The sequence below is a fragment of the Leucopleurus acutus genome (genome assembly GCF_964270905.1).
Source record: "Leucopleurus acutus genome assembly, chromosome: 3".
Taxonomy (NCBI): domain Eukaryota; kingdom Metazoa; phylum Chordata; class Mammalia; order Artiodactyla; family Delphinidae; genus Leucopleurus; species Leucopleurus acutus.
This window is the reverse complement of record NC_139145.1, coordinates 75,094,859-75,112,423: the sequence shown is the minus strand read 5'-3', so window position 1 is coordinate 75,112,423 and position 17,565 is coordinate 75,094,859. Positions and strand designations below refer to the sequence as shown.

Here is a 17,565-nt window from a genome sequence, read left to right as displayed (position 1 = left end):
CATTTTATGGTTTTTTAAGAGAACTTTACATAATGCAGAGCAACAGAGCAATCCAAGCAATATAATAGTTAGTCCTTGACATCTGTTTTTCTTTATTTGATGTATCTGAAATAATCACATTGAAAAATCTTTTCAAAAATTCTTAATATTTCACTACGCGTTGTTGTTGCACACAAAGAAGAAAAGAATAAGATTTATGTGAATTGCATGTACAATTTTACTTTGCTTTCCTCCTGTGAGCTAAATAATATTCTTATCAAAAATTATAGACATTATTTTCAATAAATGCTTAAAGGCCAAATAATGTAGTATAAATCAATTGTGGGCGTTCCCAGTGCTTTCCATATGAAAAATATATTTTTTGTCTTTTTTAGGACTAGACAGAGAAACAGCACTTTAGGGGAGAAAGGGAAGGGAGATTATTATATTATTAAACATAGTTCATCCCCTGGGAATATAGGCAGTGGTTCTTTTAAATTTTCAGTAGAGCTCTGAGCAGTTAACATTTATCTGCCCAAGGCATTTTAATGACTGATTGTTGCATGTTAATTATTTTAAAATATTTGAGCAGTTTGTGAATAGATAAAATTTAGAACGACAGTAAAAAATCAATGCAATATTAAAAAATTTCACTAGTGAACACTAAAAGTGCATACTTTTTAATTTCAGAACTTTCAGCCAACACAGCTGCCTTTGCTAAAAGTGCTGCCATGTTAGGTAATTCTGAAGATCATACTGCACTGTCTAGAGCTTTGTCTCAGCTTGCAGAGGTTGAGGAGAAGATAGACCAGTTACATCAAGAACAAGCTTTTGCTGACTTTTATATGTTTTCAGAACTACTTAGTGACTACATTCGTCTTATTGCTGCAGTGAAAGTAAGCCTTATTTTGTAATCTTCCTTGAATTCTTCATACTTCAGTGTTTTGCTTATAAGAAGAATATGGTATCCTATTAGGCATGCATTTAAGTGTGTAAATTACATACTAGTAAGTACAAAATGGCTTCAAGATGATTATTCATAGCTTAATATTCTCTTCCCCTATGACTTAGACAGTACAATAGGCAGAATTGATGTTTTTAAGAGATCTAAGGATGCCAAATAAAATAAAACCATTACACACTTACTTATGTATTTATATATAGAAGTTTGCAGCCAACTGATAGCATTTGTTTACTCCTTCTAGCATAAGCTGAAACTACCCAGTGGATTCTGTTATCATTAGTAAAGTTATAATAAGAAGCAGGAAAAAACCAGAACTGATTATTGCATGAATATGTTTAATGGTGGCTTTGGCATGAATTTGGACTATAAGCAAACATTCTGTGTATATGTCACCATCTAATTATAGACAAGATGGGACTAGATTAGATAAAAAATTGTGTTACCTAGTGGTAATGTTTAAGGATGAACAGTCTTAAGTTTCTGAATAGTTAAGAAAGTAATCCCATTAACTAATGAAAATTAGTATTTTATAGATAACTCCAATATTCAGATAATGAAACTGAACTGACTTATTTTATGTTACATGTTTTGGAATATACTTTTTAAGTTCTTACGGTGTCTTTGAATTACTGTTACGAACATTAGTTCTCATGGAGTCGGGGGGAACTGGAAGTTTACTTATATCCACTCTTTTCTTTTTTAGATTCTTTTCCCATATAGGCCATTACAGAGTATTGAGTAGAGTTCCCTGTACTATACAGCAGGTCTTACTACTTATCTATTTTATATATAGTAGTGTGTATATGTCAGTCCCAGTCTCCCAAATTATCCCTCCACTCCCTTATCCCCTGGTAACCGTAAGTTTGTTTGCTACATCCATGACTCTACTGCTGTTTTGTAAATAAGTTCATTTGTACCCTTTTTTTTTAGATTCCACGTATAAGCAATATCATATGATATTTGTCTTTCTGTGTCTGACTTACTTCACTCAGAATGACAATCTCTAGTCCACCCATGTTGCTGCAAATAGCATTATTTTATGGCTGAGTAATATTCCACATCTTCTTTATCTATTCCTCTGTTGATGGACATTTATGTTGTTAGATGTTACTCTTTATATTCCTGGCGGTTAATTTTCCTTTTCACCTATTTAAATATATTAATATAGATAGTTATCAGTTCATTTTATATAGGCAACTTGTGATACACAGAAATTCAGTTTACAGATAATGGTTCCTGTTTCTCACCTGCTTTCACCTCATTCCAGAGCTCCCACTAGCATGAGAGCTATTATTAAAAAGTATAACACCTGCAAAAAACCTGTGGGTTCAGAAAGGGACACTAGGCACTGTCTGTGAGAAGTAGTACCTGCTGAGAAGAGCTAACCTGGGACAAGACTCCCTGACAGGGTTGGCCTTCCTGTGTGTTGGATGCTCATCCCTCAAAAACAGCTTTTCTCATACTGCCTCTGCCTTCTTACTGTTTTTTTACATTCCATGAAATTACAGTTATATCAGTGTTTCCCGGAATGTTTTCTACATAACACTGACACCGAAAGATGTGCCACAGTCAGCTGACTTTTGGAGATAATGTAGGCAGTATCCCTGTCTTGCAGATTCAGAGTGCATTTAAAAAGCTCAGGACTGTCTAGCAGTAAAACAAGACATTTAACTTTATTTAATCCAGAGGCTTCCAAATTCATATGAACAGGAATTCTTTTCCACTTAATATATTTTTACATATATGCAACACACTTTGGGAAATACTGAATTAGTGATTCATTGACTAAAAGAAGAGTTAAAGAGCTATGGTCAAGTTATACCTTAAGATGAATTAAGCTCTTTCAGATTGATTTTCTACTGAAACCTAGCCCAGGTCAGCTTCATAAAGGAGTTGAGAAATTATGGAGTAAGATGACAAGGCATTTTTTATGGTCTTTATTTTTTGTTTGTTTTTTATTTTAAACTAATTCATTTGTATTTGAAAGAGTAATACATGCACCGAATAATTCTAACAGCCCTAAAAGGGAAAATTTCTTTTTACTAAAACCTCTAGTTTCTCTTCCCTTGGTGAAATTCTGTTAGATGTCTTTACAGAATTAGCTGTGCACATTTATGAAGCTAATTTTCTCTTTGTTTTTCTTTCCTTCTTTCTTTCTGTTTCTTTTTCTCAGCCCCCTTCTCCCTCCCTTCATCTCTTCCTTCCTTCTTCAAAAAGGCACATATTATATCATGATTCTTCGCCTGCTTTTTTTTACCCACTCTATTTTAAAAAAGTCTCTTTATCAACTTACATAAATATGTGTTGCATTCTTTTAAATGGTTGTATCATATTCCATCATTTAGTATATAGATGGACCTTGTATTATTTGATGAGTCCAATATTAAATATTAAGTATTTTGATAATAATTCTTTGGGCATAAAATTCCTAGAAGTAGAATTACTTGGCCAAAGGGTATATGAAGTTTAAATTTCAATAAACATTGCCATATTACTGTCTGAAGAGGTTATACCTCTTTATACTCTCACACCAATATATGTGTTGCTTCTTCTCCCACCCAGTGGTGGTTTTTTGTGTGTGTGTGTAAGTTTTAATTTCCTTAGTTATTGTGAATTTAAGCATGTTTACAAATGATAAGCCATTTGCACTTCTACGAATTGTTTATGTTTATGCCCAGTTTTATTTTTTGTCTTACTGATTTCTAATACCTGTTTAATGCTATTTAATACTTAGCTCTTTCTTTTATCCGTATTGAGAGTACTTTTTAAAATGATGGTAATTTTGAAACTAGGAGTACTTTGGGAATTAGAATTTAGGGCCAAAGTAGGGGTACTGAGAACATGAGAAATTGGGGCCTTAAAGAAAGTGATGTAGTTCATCCACTCAGAATACTGCTCAGGCCTGGCCTTGTAGCCAGGGAACTCCTGTTTCCCTCTTTTGTATAGGCTCTGACATCTGGGACTCTATATTTTGGATAATACAGTTAGTTAGCTCATGTGTATTAAGTGGTAAACTCGTTAGATGCATTTTCATGTATTGGCCTTCTGTGAGCACTAGAGTAGGGTCAGGGATTGAGGATAATAGCTTTGAATGTTTTTAGCACTAGAATCTTCATAAGGAATTCTTACAGGGAATGCATATCTATAAGATACATACAATAATTTTTTTAAAAACCAGTAGATGGATTCCCCAAGGAGTTTAACATCTTCATCGTTTGGCTGTAAGTAATCGGCATCCTTTCAGGACTCCAGGAATCTAGGCAGCATACTTACAGATTCACTGAATTAGAATATGGTATTAATTAAATTAAAATTGCAGCCTTAAATTTCCTGATTGGCCAGGAAAACTCCACAACTGCAACCTTGTCTAACCTAGATGAACTTGCATACAATTGCGTACCATAAATTGGCGGGGGGTGGGGGATGTCTAAAGTGAATCATCAGTGTAAATGTATCCCTCTTGTAGAAGAAGCTGGTTGTACCAGAGTGGATTAGTATCTTGACATGCAGAGGCGTACATTAAGTTATGATTTGATATTTGGGGATTGACATATATACACTAATACGTATAAAATAGATAAATAATGAGAACCTGTATAGCTCAGGGAACTCCACTTCGCTGTACAGTAGAAACTAGCACAACATTGTAAAACAGCTATACCCCAATGGGAAAGAAAAAAAGATAGCATTTTTAGAAGATCAGGTATGGTTCTGATTCTTTTTTTCTTTTATATTCTGGTGTTACAAGGGTAGGAAACCAAGTGAAGAAAAAGTTAATTCTTATGGAGTTGAGATTAATTTTTTTATCTAAAATAACCTGACTTTAGTAGCTTTGCCTTTACCATAGCTCCTATATCTGTACCACAGTGAACATGTGATTTTTGGAATATTATGAGATAATAAACCGGGCAGAGACCAAATTAGTTTAAGTTGGTGTATCACTGAAAAGGCCAGTTGATATATACTAAGAACTTAAGCAAATATTGAAATTAAAGGGCATTTTGGTTCGCTGTTGCACTGTATTGGTACATATTTTAAATAATCAAATTGTTATTGAACAGAGGAATTTATAAATGAAGAGCTGATATGGCCGTGTTCCTTTAAAGGAAAACTAGGCCTAAAGTCTTAAATTACTTTTAAAATTTGTGTATGTGTAGGGGGTGAGGCACAGGGATTGTTTATTTGTTGTAAATGATAGTGACTTTTTGAATGTATTTGTGTTAGATGTATTACTTTTGTGATTTTGGCCCAGATTAATTTGGCTGAAGCAAAATCAGTTCATAATGAGAAATGTTTTAAGGAGAATGTAGTCTTTTTTTTTTTTTTTTTTGGTGGTACGCGGGCCTCTCACTGTCGTGGCCTCTCCCGTTGCGGAGCACAGGCTCCGGACGCGCAGGCTCAGCGGCCATGGCTCACGGGCCCAGCCGCTCCGCGGCATGTGGGATCCTCCCGGACCGGGGCACGAACCCATGTCCCCTGCATCGGCAGGCGGACTCTCAACCACTGCGCCACCAGGGAAGCCCCGAGAATGTAGTCTTTTAAACATAAAAAAAGCAAACAGAGAACAGTAAGACTACTGAGAGAAGAGAAATTATATGAGATGACAAATCTAGTAAAATGTATTTAAATGCCTATAGAGTACGTTTAACTTACCAGTTTGCCTGGGATGTCTCGTCCTGGCTAATTAAAATGTGTACGGTCTTTAAGAACTCTGGATTTGGAGTTTTTAATATTCTTGCCCACATTTTCAAAATATGCTGTATGCTGTAAATACAGTCCGATTATGGTTTTTTTCTATTACTTAAGTTATTATTATTTGCACTTCTGGTAGAAATCTAAGAGTTAATCAACTATGTTTATATGTGTATGTTATCTAGAAGTAATCCATAATAGTACTTACTAATTATTAAACATCCACTAGGTTAAGTCACCATGCGTGCTATATACTTTTCATTTTATTCCTAGTCCATAAATCTAGATCTCATTTCACTGTTTTATATTTGGAAGAACTGTGGGTTATAGAAATTAAATGAATTCCCCCAAGATCATACAGTGACAAAACTAGTGTTTGAATCCAAATTTGATTTGTTCCAAAGCCTACATCTTGAAAATACACTATCTACGTGCTTTCTTCTTCATCAGGTTCCTATAACAGCATGTATTAATTTACTGTTTCTTGATCCAAAAGCTCTCTATTTGGAATAAATGAAAATAACTCTGTTTCACCCATGTTATTAATGCTTGCTTCATTTGTTCAATTAATAAATACTAAAAAAAGTGAATATATCCCCAACATCAAGCTAGAAAAGGGATTACTGTTGTATTCCAGTCTGTCCATCAGTTTTTTTTTAATGAAATTTCTAATTAGTGTCTTACATTCATATTTCATTTCTTTCCTCCATTCACTTGCTCTTGCTCTACCAAACCCCTTGAAAGAAGTCATGGAGTTGGTTGAATTGTTCTGTTACGGTCTTTTTGTCTATTTCTTCATTTAATTCTGCATACTAGATACATATATCCATTTGCGCTTTTTACCTTGTATAGGACTATCTCTCCCCCCGCCCCCGGCATTTTGTTATATCTTTACATTGTTTTGCCTTTTCTTTTACTTGCTATTGGTAATCTCTTCCACCACATTTTTACTTTACTTTCTGTTATCTTATGGCTTTTCACATTTCCTATTTTTAATTTTTTGGCATATTTCCAACACTTAAATCTGCTTTTGATATTTTAGTAGGAAAACTTTCAATTGTAAATATGACACCAGCATTTTCCTATTAAATCTTTCTTCAAAGCATAAAACTCTGTTAGGAATCTTATTATAAGCCACATTTTAAATCCTAAAGGTGGGACTTCCCTGGTGGTCCATTGGTTAAGACTCTGCACTCTCAGTGCAGGGGGCATGGGTTTGATCCCCCTGGTATGGGAACTAAGAAAAAGAAAAAAACCCTAAAGGCTAGTGAAATGGATTTTATATGTAGTTTTGTTTTTTGTTTTTTTATTCTGAGCTCTTACATTTCATCCAATTACCAGGTTTTTGTTTTTAGGCAAATGAATATGGACCTCTATTTTCTTTGATATTGGCGTGTTTATTTTCAATATCTCATTATATTAGAGTAGTATATAAGTACTTGGTTTTATTGTTTTTAGTACTATAGCACTTCTAGTATTTTGGAAGTAGTTCAGTGTTAATTCCCAGTAGTAATATTATGTCATTCACTTATAGGGTGTATTTGACCATCGAATGAAGTGCTGGCAGAAATGGGAAGACGCTCAAATTACTTTGCTCAAAAAACGTGAAACTGAAGCAAAAATGATGGTTGCTAACAAACCAGATAAAATACAGCAAGCTAAAAATGAAATAAGAGAGGTGATTAATACAAAATGCTTTATCTCTTTACCCAAATTTTCCATGACTCATTCATATATGCATAATTTTTCATAAATTTTTTTCTGAACCATTCAACACTTAGCTATTTTTTCATAACTTATGAACTGTTTTATAATTACTTTAACATTTTGATCATCATTAAAATCTCCAGATCCCTTTGTTACTTTCACATAATTATGGAATGGATAAAGAAACATACAAGGAAAAGATTTAAATTAACTTTGAATTAATGATCACACATTTCTTTTGAGATGGTTAATTTGATTTCAGATAATTACTTATTTTGTGTCTAAAATTGGTTTTAGAGATAGACTTGTCCCACATGTAGCTGTCCAGGCGACATTATCCCCCATATATATGTATTATATATGGTATTTTAGTAAATTTGTATAAGTTTATTATAATTTATACACTTTTTTTGCCATGCTTCAATAAGGAAATTGAAGAGGTAGGACAACCTTTATATTACTTAAAGTAAATGTACCTGCTCTTTGAAGAGTATGTACCAGTGTTTTGGTTACATAGTGGGAAAATATCATTTCATTGCTTAAGTCTTCATTTATTTTATTTTAGCTGTTCCATTGGTCACTAATCACAACGTTCATTGTTTCTGTAGTGAATTTAATGTTTACCGACAGGTGTTCAGTAGATCATAATGGCACAATTTTTTTTTAATCTGTACATTTCACCATTACAAAAATGTTTTTTAAATGTTTGTCATATAATTTTTCTAATTAATTATTTCCATGGGCATATAAATTGTGATGAACATGTATTCTTGAAATTAGCCAGTCGTATTGATATATTTTGAAATAATTTAAAGGCATATAAAGAAATGAGAAAATTACACTCTAACACTGCTAAATTATTTGATGGTGAATTTTATACTCAAAATCTTTTCATCTAAATTAAGGTGTGGAGACTGTAGTTCATTAAGCACTAGAATATCCTAATCGTAAGTCTGACAGTAAAATATTAATGGAAATTAAGCTGATGTGTGGAAAGTTACATACAAGTTTGAATGATGCCAAACTGGGCTTTGCCAATATTGAGCTTTCAGGATTTTTAGGCACTGCATTATAAATCAAATGAGTGGTCATGACAGCTAGTTCTATAAATTTTTCCCAGACAAGATTAAAAAATTTGTACCTTTTTGTTTGTTTTTGTCAGTGGGAGGCAAAAGTGCAACAAGGAGAAAGAGATTTTGAACAGATCTCTAAAACAATTCGAAAAGAAGTGGGAAGATTTGAGGCAAGTATAATAATTTCACACTTTTCTTAACAACTTGGTCACATTTTGCCACAATATCATGGTAAAATCAAGTTTGGTTTTGTACTAATGGACCTTTTTTTCCCCATGTATTGTACTTTAACAGAAACAACGAGTGAAAGATTTTAAAGCTGTTATTATCAAGTACTTAGAATCATTAGTACAAACACAGCAACAGGTAAGGTAATTTTTTATAACTTAAAAACTTCTTCTAGAATTTGTTTTTGATATGCTTTTTTATTTTAAAGATGATAATCAATGAAATGAGCTTCACTTGAGAAGTAATAAATGGAGTAGAGAAAACCAAAGACAGCAAAGGAAGAATGGTAGTAAAAGTAATTGGAAATTCTCGGGTCCTTTTTGCTCCTACTGCTAACCTCTAGGAAAGATATACTTTTCCAAGTTTTAGAATATGAGAAACACTCTGGACTACTTTTCCCTTTTTCTCAGTCTCCCCAGTTTTACTTCCCTATTGATCATAGCTGTTTGAGCACATTCTTGTAGTAAGTTCTTCTCTTCCATAGCAGCTAGAACTTAAACTAAAAACTAAATTTTAAAGGTTTTTTAAAAAATGTTGTCTTGATTTTTCCTTTAGTTTGTGTGGGTTTGGTGTTGATTGTATACCGCAAGTGGCATTTGTCTCCTTAAATAGAGAAAACCATGGATTTTAATGTTATATTAAAGAAAAGTCTGTAACAAGATAATATCAGAGGTTTGTTCCTGTGTATTTTAATATAAATTTGAGTAATCAAATTATTTAATATCTTGAATAGAAGGATTTCTTCCTCCAATTCTTTTTAAACTATATAATATCAATAGATTAAATTTTTAAATTAGGTGATAATATTATATCTTTAAATTATATTTGTTTTTTATTTTAAATACTTAGTTCATAAAGTCAGATTCTTTAAATATAAAAAGAAATCAGGGGCTTCCCTGGTGATGCAGTGGTTAAGAATCCACCTGCCAGTGCAGGGGGCATGGGTTCGAGCCCTGGTCCGGAAAGATCCCACATGCTGCAGGAGCAGCTGGGCCTGTGCACCACAGCTGCTGAGCCTGCACTCTGGGGCCCGCGAGCCACAGCTGCTGAACCCTGTGCACCTAGAGCCCGTGCTCCGCAACAAGAGAAACCACGGCAATGAGAGGCCCACGCACTGCAACAAAGAGTTGCCCCACTCGCTGCAACTGGAGACGGCCCAAGCACAGAGCAAAGACCCAACTCATCCAAAAATAAATTAAAAAAAATTTTTTTAAATGAATAAATAAAGCAACTATCTGTAAAAAAAAAAAAAATAGGTTATATAAGCTTGTTTTTAAAGGAATTGTTTTAAACTTAATGTTAAACTTAAACTTAATGTTAGTTTATATGTCAGTCTATTCTGTTCTATTCTGTTCTCTGGACTCTGGACTATCCAGGAAAGACTGGCAGCTAATTCCTTCCAGTCTCTTTTACATTTGCTTGGATACTTTCTTTTCTTCCTCCTTTTCTCATTGTTTTTGGCTAGCAATAACATAAAATGTGAATATCCTCTGAATTAGGAGATGTTATCACTTTATATTGGAAAAGCTCATTGCAGTTTTATTATTTAAGGTAATCTTATTTAACTTATACTAACAAACTGTTCCTATATATACAATTCATAAAGAAATCTTAAGTTTTTCGGTATTAAAAATTTTTTTTTCTTACATCAAAAACTAAAATTACCCAGGAGTAATTAATATTTTAAAATAATTTATATATGAATTATATTGACAGACTTAATATAAGGGAATTTAGATGATCCCTTTAAGAACCAGACTTTAGTAAATGTTAATCATTGTTAGCTATTTGTATAGATTTTTTTTAAATGCTTCACAGGATATATTATATAAACGACAAAAAGATTATGAGAATGTCTTTTATTTTTTGTTATCATCCACAGCTGATAAAATACTGGGAGGCATTTCTACCTGAGGCCAAAGCCATTGCCTAGCAAGAAGGTTATTCCTGTTAAGAAGATCTTGGATGCTTGTTCCAGTTATGCAGAATTCCATAGTGAAATCATCTAAAACCATCTAAATAAACCACTATATATTTTATGAATTACATGTGGTTTTTTATAAATATATATTCTGACATTTTATTACAAGCTGCATGTCCTGACCCTCTTTGAATTAAGTGGACTGTGGCATGACGTTCTGCAATACTTTGCTGAATTGAACACTATTGTGTCTTAAATACTTGCACTAAAAAGTGCACTGCAAGGCCAGAAAATTTTACAATATTTTTTTCTTTACAATATGTTCTGTAGTGTGTTCGCCCTCTTTATGAAGTGAATTATCAGTGCATTGATTAATGTTCACTTATACATTCCTGTACGGAAATGATGATTTTGTGATTACAGTAATAAAATGATATTCCTTGTGAAGTATTAGTAACAGATTATTTGGGTATGTAAACATATTAGGGATCTTTTAAAAGCATTTTAATAGGAAGAAACTTTTTTCTTTTAGATGTATATAGGTGATGCTATGATCACTAATTTTTTTAATTCACAAAAAACTGAACTCTTTCATTATTAAATGACTCAACGAAGGTTAATTAAGTTTTTTTATCTCTTGGTTCAACTTTGGGGAGTGCTCTTGTCTTGAGTAAGGGAGTAAATAATTGTGTTTGCTTGTTTTTATCCATTCCTATTATAAGTGCCCAACTTAAGAATTAGGAAAAAGTAGATGTTTCTGTTACAGGTCCTGTGGATTTTGCTCATTTTCTATTATCTTCAAAGTCCAAGACTTTGCATATATTTAATTTATTCCTTGCCTTTCCTTTGTTTTTCGTTTTAAACTAAAAGTAGATCATCTGTGGTCATCATTGACAAAGAATAGTGCCATGCTAAAATACCCTGTGATTTGATGAATAACCAAGGATAGTGCAAAGGAAATTTGAAGTAAAATGAAATTTGTCTTTGGCAGCCATCTCACCTATTTCTGTATCCTGTTTAGATGGCAATTATATAACCCTTAATGTTGATGAAAGTTTAGTTGTAACTGGGATCAGAGTTATTTCCATTTTTTAAAAAGTATTCTTAAAGATGCCCCTCTTCTCAGGCTTAACAACTGTATCTCCCTTCCAGAAGAGTAGGATGTTGTATGTGTAACTGAGTCCTTTCTAGCAGCGCACTGGATACAATTAATATATCAGAGTATCCTCAGGATGTTTGCTTCCACTTATTTTAGTTGAAATTTTAGGCCTACTGTAGGTGTTGTTCATATTTATGATCCTGGTGCCCAGAAGAATGCTTGATACATAATAGGGAATAATAAAGACTTGATGAATTGAACAGGAAAAAAAAAAATCCTGGGTGATGCAAAATAATGTTTGCTGTCTTGAGAAGAAGGAGAAATTGAAGCAGAAATAGTATAGTCTTCTGTTGTTGCTTCTGTTGGAGGTAACTTAGATACGTTTAAGAAATGAGTAATTCCTATTAATATGTATCAGATCCTATCTTGTTGTCCTGTTAATACTGAGCAAAATATAGGCTTACTGGGAAGATGAGCTAGTATTAGGTACATAGGTTACGCTTACACATAGGATAATTTAGTTATTCAAGCCCAAATCGTCCATTCTGCTGTGGTACATGTGTAATAACAGTCAGTACCTCCAAATAAAATAATAAATATTTTCAGACTTGATCAAGCTGAAGAGAGTAACAGACCTGAATCCATTCCAGATTTCATTCCCCTTAACAACCTTTACTATAAGATAAAGAGGCTGTTGGAAATTTCAAGTAAATTATATGAACTTCTGATACCTATGTACATTTTAACAGGATTTACTTTCTTCAACACTACACCTATCTCCACCCATCAACCTTCACATCTCTTATTCATCTTACTAGAATACTTTCATTCCAAATAAATAGAACAACAAGAGCATTAATAGTGCTGATAACATAATCTTTTAGTTATAAAGGTCTGAATTTTAATTTTTTTTTCTTTAACCGGATAAAAGTTAAAGAAGGACTAAGGCAGCATAGTACAGTGGAACAAGCTGAACTTGGAGTCAACATACTTGTGTTCAGTCTCTTATCACTCAGTAGCTGTGTGACACATCTATAAAACAAGAATATAAAACTGATTCCTGAAGTGCCTTTCTACTTTAAAATATGTTGTTTAAAATATCAAACTTCAGTATAAATATTCTATTAGAGAATCAAATCCTAATCAAAACCACCTTCTATTAATAAAGTAAAACAAGGCTAAAGCAAAATAAATGTGTGTAAAAATATGATTTCTAAAATGTAAAGTAAGTTTTTTTATTGTATTTTTTGATGAGGTATTTTCAACTATCCATCTTGTTTTATACATATATATATTTATACTAGTGTCAAAATACCCTGGTTTCATTGTTGCTATTCTTTAAGCCTTTTTGTTTTATTATTCAGATATAGCAAAGTTTTACAAATTCCTTATACAAATTGTTTCATAAGTGGTTTTTAAATAGAAAATAAATAAGCCTCTTAATAAATCAGGTTTCTTTAAAGGAAGGAAATCAGATGAGTAAAGAAGGAAGATGATTATATCCCTTTAAAAAATATTTCTTGATGTCTAAGGGAATTATAAAGACTCTTTTTTTTTCCCTAAAGCATGTGACTAGTTATAAAGCTAAATGTCTACTTCACTTTCTTGTTATGGCTCCCTGCATGGATAGTCATGTGATTAACAAGAGTCAGAACTATATAGGATGAGCAAAAGTCATCCTGTTTCAAAGGAAGGAAGGTCGAAGGTCGCTGGTAGGAGAGAAGATAACAGCTGCGAAAAAGGAAGTGCAGTCACTAGCTTGAGATCTTTGGTTGCATTTCCATATCCACTAGCAGGAAATGTATATGTTACACTATCTCTCTTTGTGATGGAGTCTCTTTCAAAGTATTGAAAAAAAGAATAGAATCACCATCACTTATCCAAAATCTGGAATCAAATAAGTTTCATTTCTAATCCTCATAGTGAAGGATGTAGTTTCAAGTAATAATGAAGGTAAATGGTTAGCCAGACACAGAAACAGCAAGAAGAGGGGAATTAAAAGAGTAGTATTAAAATTGTTGCTTACTCTGCCTTTGTAATCAAGGCCATGAAGATGTCATGGCGATCTGTGGATGTGGTCCTTAGAGTTTAGACCAATGGAAATATAACATGAGCCACATACGTAATATAAAATTTTTCTATAGCCAGATTTTAAAGAGTAAATGAAACAGGTAAAATTAATTTTAATTTTTAACCCAGTAGCTCCAAAATATTTTAACATGTAATCCAATATATTAAAAATTACTGTGATATTTTAGTCTTTTTTGTACTAAGTCTTCAATATCCAGTGTGTATTTTACACTTTCATCATATATGTGTTCGGACTAGCCACATTTTAAGTGATCAGTTGTCACATGTGGCTACTGGCTATGATTTTGAACAGTGCAGATGTAGACAATGCCGTGGAACTGGAAATGGGGAGTGAATCCAACAGCTGTTTGTTATTTACCATCCCAAATCCTGTGAAGAATTCAAAACTAAATAAAAGGGACTAGTAGGTGCTGCTCTCAAAAGCAAGTACAAAAAAAAAAAAAGCAAGTACAATTCAGGTGCAAGACTTTATAGCACAGTGCTCTGCAAGCAGTGGTCACTCAGTATCTACTGTGAACAAGTAGTAGCGCTTTATTGCCTGATGGAAACGTAGAGACTATAGTACAACTTCCTTATTTTACAGATAAGCAAATTCAGAGCTTAAGTCATTATGATCTGATTTTTCCTCTTAAATCTGTTAATCATCTGTGAACATTCTTCCTTGAAAATGTATGATAAACTTTCTGAGATTCCTCTTCTAATCATTAACATAGAATTCCTTTGGTATACAGAACATAGAAGTCCTTTGGTATACAGAGAATTTATTTCTTCAAACTGTTACTTCAGAAGTGGCTAAGAATAGAAGATTATACAAAACAGGAAAGTTATGGCTTGCTCTAATCTTTTAATGCACATGAAGAAATTAAAAATCCTCATCTTCCTTTCTCTTGTCACATGGTCTTTTTTTAATTCTCAAAAAATTGAATATTTTAAAGTATTTTTCTTAATTAACTGGGTCAACTGGAAACTTTGTAATTAAGGACAATTAAGGTGAAGCTGCCCCCATGTTAATAAACAGAAAACTATTTTTTTTAAGACCAGTTAATGGGATAAACTGCCTTAAGGGACTACTTTGAGAAAAAGTTCTATTTAAAATTTATATATATGTAACTGTTCAATAAACTAAAATCAGACAAAGTTTAACAAAACTGAACAATAAATTGCTACCTTTTTGCTTCCATAGTCAAGTCTCGAGTTATCTTGATTTTAACCTGTATTTATTTCCTAGATCTTTATTTCAACTCTTCTCACTATATGTGTGTATAAGTGTGTGTGGATTTATGTGTGTACATAAATGTGCATGTTTATGCATGACAGGAGGCTTTTTAACCAACCTTATTTTCTAAATTTCAGTTAAAAATGTTTCTCAGCCTCTTGTAACTGGGACAAAGCAAAATGCTTATGTTTTCAGTTACATTGCTTAGGTGTCATTTTTTTGCCAAGACCAACTTGAGTTGATTATGTTTCTGAAATCTGTTCCCTTTTCATTTCTACTTTTTCTCTCCACAAGATCTTGTGATTGTGATAAAGTCCAAATTATCCAGAATCTGGTTTCAAACCACTTTTCCTGTCTTGATCCTACCCCCTTGCCTTCACCCACCCTTGGCTCTAATCAGATGATGCCCCTGTCTTGTGAGCATGCTCTGTCCTTTTCTGGCTCAATGCTGTTGATGTTACCTTGTCTGAGTTATCTTTTTCCCCTTTACCAGCAATTGGTTAAATCCTATCCAGTCTTTAAAGTCCACATCTTCCATATATCCTTTTTAGTCTCCTAACTAGAAGGAAGCAAGGAACCTGTGGGTTTCTCAGCTGGACTCTAGTACTTCGCACCTTTCAGATTGGGCTTACCAATGTCTACCTTGCATTATAGCTGTCTTTCTGCTTTGAGGAGTCTGTATGCTTCTTGAGGAATGACTATGCCCTTGTTACTTCTTGTAAAACCTAGTATGGTACAGCCAAGAGAGTGTAATGGGGTGATTAAAAATACAGTTATGCATCTGCCTGACAGTTTGAACCCTGCCTCAAGAATCTACATCATTGACTTTGAGCAAGTTATTTTTCTCTAAAACTTAGTTTCCTTATTTGTAAAATGGAAAGTAATAATAGTACTGTTCAGGTGCTCCTTCAGGGGATTAAGCTGATTGATGTGAATTTCTCAGCAATAGCATGTACTTAATAAATATTAGCTATTATGCATCCAGTAAGTGTTTACTGAATACTTCATCTCAGTCTGAACAAAGTACCTGCATTTTGATTATTTTACCAGTCTTTATGGCTTCTTCAAAGCAATGGGTGTATATTTGACTGGGGTCTAGTTGGGCTTACCAGAAGGGTTCCTTCTAAGAACAGTCTGCCCCTGAGACCTGCTCTTAGAGCCCTGAGGCTGAGGATCGGAGGTGGAGGGGAAGAATGCTTGCAGTCAAAATCCGTTTTTATTCAGCCAGCAAAAGTTTAGAACTACCCCCCACTACAAAGATACTCTAGTTAAATGAGCCTTGTCAGAAACCTAGAGACCTTTAAAGAAGCTTGGGGACAAAGGAAAGAAGGGTGAGATAGAAATGTAGCAGTTGCTTAGGGAAAGAAGTTTGTTTCCACACACAAACACATGTAAGAGGCTTGAATATGCTGCAGACTAAGGGAAGTAGTAATCAATGAAGAAAAAACATGGAGAATAAAAAGATCATGACAGCAATTGATGGAACAGCAATCATACAGCCAACTGATGGTGAGGGCCTGACACTGCAGTGGAAGTAGGAAAAGATACTTTAGGGAGATGGAAATAAGAATGGACAAGCGTCACTCATTCCTTCATTCACTCATTCAGTACATATTTGTTCAGTCTCAACTGTGTCAGGCACTGAAGCAATGGATTGGGTATCAGGAAAGAACAAGAAAGTTGTCTAGAATAATGCCCCGATTTCTGGCTTTGATGACTTAGGATACTGCTGCTTTGATTAACTGAGATAATATAGGAGGTACAGATTTGCAGAAAGTTATACAGGCATGTTGTAGTTTTAATTGAAGTATAGTTGATTTACAATCAACTTACAATCAACAACACAATAATTGTGTTAGTTTCTGCTGTACAGCAAAGTGATTCAGTTATATATAGTCTTTTGTATTCTTTTCCATTATGGTTTATCACAGGATATATCACAGGAATATAGTTCCTTGTGCTATACAGTAGGACCTTGTTGTTTATCAATTCCGTATGTAATAGTTTGCATCTGCTAATCCCAGCCTCCCCCCATGTTGTTTTTGATGTACCTTTGGACATTCAAGATGAAAATGTATGAAAACATAGGCAGGGCTAGGTATTGCACCATCAACTTAGAAATGTGAACATGCTCGATCCCTTAAAACCATGATTGTTAATGAATGCCTTCTCAGAGAACAAATAGAATGTGATCAGCCTACTGAGGACAAAATTCCACGTACAACTAACATCTAAGGGAAGAATGGAAGTGAAGAAGTCAAGTAGATGGAAGGAGCCTCAGGAAAAAAGTATGGATGTTTCTTCCTCCAAACAAAAAGGAAGGGAAAGAAAGATATATTTGGAAACAATGCCTGAATGCTTTTATTTTCTTAGTGAAATAGGAAATTAAGCCATCATCAGGGAATGATATCAGCAAAAAAGCCAAAGAAGAGATTGGGGGCCAAAGAAAAATGGTAGATGTTTAGAAAACACAAAGAAAAATGGTAGATGTTTGAAAACAAATCGAGAAGGGTAAGAGGGCTATGGATGAGTACTGACTTTCAAATAAGTTTGGAAATCAGGAATTTAAATGAAGCCAAGGGATTTCCCTGGTGG

General features: G+C 33.7%; 1 protein-coding gene across 1 annotated transcript in view; it reads left to right on the top strand.

The window, feature by feature from the left end:
- Positions 1 to 10,686, top strand: part of SNX2 (sorting nexin 2) — a 53,042-nt gene extending 42,356 nt beyond the window's left edge. Inside the window, exons 11-15 of the mRNA XM_082835502.1 lie at positions 670 to 875; positions 7,170 to 7,313; positions 8,505 to 8,585; positions 8,710 to 8,781; positions 10,526 to 10,686. Of these exons, the coding sequence (XP_082691628.1) occupies positions 670 to 875; positions 7,170 to 7,313; positions 8,505 to 8,585; positions 8,710 to 8,781; positions 10,526 to 10,576 (554 nt within the window). The 3' untranslated portion in view covers positions 10,577 to 10,686. The remainder of the gene's footprint in view (positions 1 to 669; positions 876 to 7,169; positions 7,314 to 8,504; positions 8,586 to 8,709; positions 8,782 to 10,525) is intronic.
- The last annotated feature ends 6,879 nt before the right edge of the window (positions 10,687 to 17,565 follow it).